Source organism: Eimeria acervulina, genomic scaffold (assembly GCF_000499425.1).
Source record: "Eimeria acervulina Houghton genomic scaffold, Eah_scaff2093, whole genome shotgun sequence".
NCBI lineage: Eukaryota > Apicomplexa > Conoidasida > Eucoccidiorida > Eimeriidae > Eimeria > Eimeria acervulina.
The window spans coordinates 1-3,621 of record NW_013548665.1 but is presented as its reverse complement, the minus strand read 5'-3'; the positions used below and the strand labels follow the sequence as shown (position 1 = coordinate 3,621).

Below are 3,621 nucleotides of genomic sequence, written 5' to 3'. Positions count from 1 at the left end.
GGTCTCTGTAGTTTCTTCTTCGCTAATTTCCTGCAAAAGAAACTTGGTCAGCGCGTCAACGGTTGGATGGTCGAACAAGACCGTTGCGCTCAGCCTGACATTTAGTGCGGCTTGAATTGCATCACGGAATTCGATCGCGCCTAAGGAGTCAATACCAAGCTCTTGTAGGGGTGCCTCTAGCGTTACCCCCGATGCTACGTTCAGGACGGACTTTGCAGCCTGCATGACAACCTGTTGAATGTGCTTACGCTTATCCTTTTGTTTCCCTGCGTTTGCTTGCTGCGTGGCCTCTACGCGAGGTCCACTACGATAGCTTGACGTGGCAGCCAGTGTCTTAGAAGCGGTCGTCTCTAGCATTCCGATCTCTTCAAAGACTTTTGGAGTGGCAAACCTGTAACGCGGGAAAAAGCGACCCCAGTACACGGGCTGGCACCCGACAACTGTCTCCGTATTTTGTTGCAACGTAGCATTGAGGGTAAGCAAACCCAAAGCATTCGATATGCCTCCAAAGCCTGCCTTTGCGAAGCGGCCCTGCAGTTGAGCTGCCATACCTTGCTCTACCCATGGACCCCACTGAATGCTGTGGGCAGTAAGTCCACGTGAGCGTCTATAAAGCGCCAATTCGTCGATGCAACAGTTAGCAGCGGCATAATTCGCCTGACCAGCGTTTCCCAGTAGTCCGACAGATGAAGAAAACATGACGAAGTACTTTAGCTGTTCTTCCATTCCACGCGCTCCAAGGCACTTGTGCAAGTTCCAAGCTCCTTCTACCTTTGGGTTGAACACCAGCTCCACGGAGCGTCGGTCTTGCTGTAGCAGTGGCTTGTCCACGAGCACCCCTGCACTGTGGAAGATGCCAGTCAAAGGTTTCACGAAATGCAGCTTACCAGTAACGTGGCAAACCAGATATCCGCTTTCAATGCGAGCAAACAGCTCTTCGATATCAGAAACACGGGCAACATCGCACTGCTGAACGATAACTTCTGTGCGCCTGCACTTCTCGGTGAGTTGCTGCCAAAGCTCTGCAGTTGTTCCCTCCCTCGGGGGTGTTCCTGTTCTAGAGAGCAAAATAACCGTCTTCGCACCGTTGCCTGCAAGCCAAAGGGCTACAACGAGACCCAAACCACCGAGCCCGCCTGTTATTATACATGTTTCGCCTTGCCCAACTCTGTCCCCTGCCCGCGCGGCCGGCAGAAGGCGAATATCACTGAACGTAAGTTGTGGAGTAAACATGCGGCCTCCGCGAACAGCAACTTCAGTCATGACGTATTGCCGCCCACCTGCTGTGAACCCTTGGCGGGGTTCTGTGGAATGATAAGCATGCAAAATTGATGCGACCTGGTGAATCATCTCCGTCGTGAAGTGGGCTGCCTGCTGACCTGTTGATTCAAGATCTATCAGTAAAAGAGGCACAGGCCGATTCGCAGTGGCTTCCATTTCAAGCCGGGCCGTCCGGCAGAGACCGCGAACTCCTGCTAGAAGTGGGTGAGCCGCCTGTTCCCCAGGCCTTACAGCAAAAGCGCCTGCAACTACAATGACTATTGGGGGTATCGGCTCGGTTCCAGCGGCACCCAGATGATTTGCAATGCCCTGGAGAAGCGCCAAGACGTCTGCTGTGTAGTCCACTGCTCCGTCCCAGCACTGGCATGCGCCGCCAAAGTGTAGAACTGCATCCCACTCATCCAGTTTAACGCCGTCCGCATCACTGTGCAAGGAGTTGGAGCAACAGTGCAATTCAACACTGGTGTTCTCAGATATGTCCACCCTTTGAAACATCGAACAAGCAGTCTCTGTTTCTACTCCATAGACCAGCCATTGCAACGCTCGCCCCTGTTCTCAGATATGTCCACCCTTTGAAACATCGAACAAGCAGTCTCTGTTTCTACTCCATAGGCCAGCCATTGCAACGCTCGCCCCTGCTTGGCAGGCTTTCGAAGCATATGCCCAGTTTTGCCCTCAACCCACTTCACTTTCCACAATAGGCCACGAGCAAGGTCCCGTTCCTTCGGCAGAACCTGGTCTTCCACTACTGGCTGCAGGCGCATGGTGCCAATCTGTGCAACTAAATTAGCGCAGCCATCCAACAACGTAATGGAAACGACGGCTCCCTCAGATTCTGAAATTGGGCGGGTGCTGCCTCCAACTATATGTATGCCTGCCCAGAAAGAGCTGCCGGATACGCCTGTACTGCCCCACACCCTGATATCTGATGCCGCAACAGGCACCAGAGCTGTTGCGCAGCTAGGCATGTGATGAAGCACAACCAGAGCAGCAGCCTGTACGCATCCGTCAAGGATTGATGGGTGTAGGATAAAGCTGCGTTCAAAGTCAGCTACTTCATGCCGGAACCGGAGCTCAACAATTGCGGAGTCTCCGGCGATACTTATTTCCTCGATTGTTTGGAAGCGGGGGCCATATTCTAGTCCGCGCCCTCGGAGTTCTTGATAGGCTTCAACTGAAGTGTAGCGCCGGCTCATGTTTTCGGAGATACGTTTGGCGTTTTCTTTGATGTCCACTGCTGGTGGCTTCGCAGCGTTTGCATCAACCATCAATGAAATCCAGCCTTCCGCATGTACCACTGCAGGGGAGAGATTAGCATCCGTTGAGACACTGCCAGTGTGGCTCGAGGACAGAGCAACATAAGTGCGTTCACCAGCACTCTCTAGTCCTAGTGTCAGTCGCACGTCGCTGTGACGGGTTGGGCAGTGTGCGACGTCTGTTCCCCACTTTTCTGGGCCTTCATTCAGAACCATTGGATGCATGATTGCCACGTCGTGCAACTCAATGCCATCCTCGCCAAGTTGGGAGCCAGAGTGTGCCAAGGCGGCGCCCAGCATCGCGTCAATAAAAGCAACTCCTGGAAGGATAGGTGTCCCCCATACAACGTGGTCCTTTAGCACATCAAGGACACCACTACGAATGCTTGCCTCGCAGTGAGTGACTTCGTTGCCGGATCCGATAGCGCCGGCGGCAGTGTCACTGTCAATGAGTGGATGAGCAACCTTTCTCCATTCGAAGGACCTATCAACAAAAAGCATCGAAAACAGGAGACACAGCTTATAAATGCTTGCCCCAGCAAAGCACAAGAACGACAACTTTGGTTGAAATGCATGTGACTGGCGCGTTCCCCCGTCAGTGCCAGCGGTGCAGCTGTCTTACTGGTGGTTCCAAGTGTGCTTCCCACTACGCGCGTCGGGAAAACTGCACGTATGCTCAAATTGATACAGCCTCTCCATCAGCGTCTCCTCATCTGCAGCTTCGCCCCGTTCAACCATGTTCAGAAGCTCCACCTGGAAACCCTCTTCTTTACTAATAATTTGGCCAGTTAGGTTAACCAGCGTACGCTGTGGCCCGACCTCCAAAAATACGATTCGATCGGAATTGACTGCTGCTACGGCCGCCTCCACAGCCTCTCTAAATCTCACAGGCAGTGTAAGCTGTTCTCCCCAATAGTGCGGATCTTGTGTTTCCGACGGATCCAGAACGCGTCCACGCACCGTTGAAGCAATTGTGATAGACGCAGGCTGCAAGTTTACCTTGGAGGCAATGGCTTCCATTTCCGCGACGGCGCCGGCCATCAGAGGAGAGTGGAAGGCATGAGACACGTGCAGGCGCCTGGAG

The 3,621-nt window shown here is 53.4% G+C and overlaps 1 protein-coding gene across 1 annotated transcript; it reads right to left on the bottom strand.

The window, feature by feature from the left end:
- On the bottom strand, positions 1 to 3,578 carry EAH_00065030 (type I fatty acid synthase, putative; the record flags this gene model as incomplete). The annotated part of the gene is made up of 3 exons (XM_013392904.1): positions 1 to 1,705; positions 1,810 to 3,021; positions 3,160 to 3,578. Coding segments are annotated over 3 exons (3,336 nt in total), but the record flags the coding sequence as incomplete, so codon positions are not given.
- Positions 3,579 to 3,621: the final 43 nt, after the last annotated feature.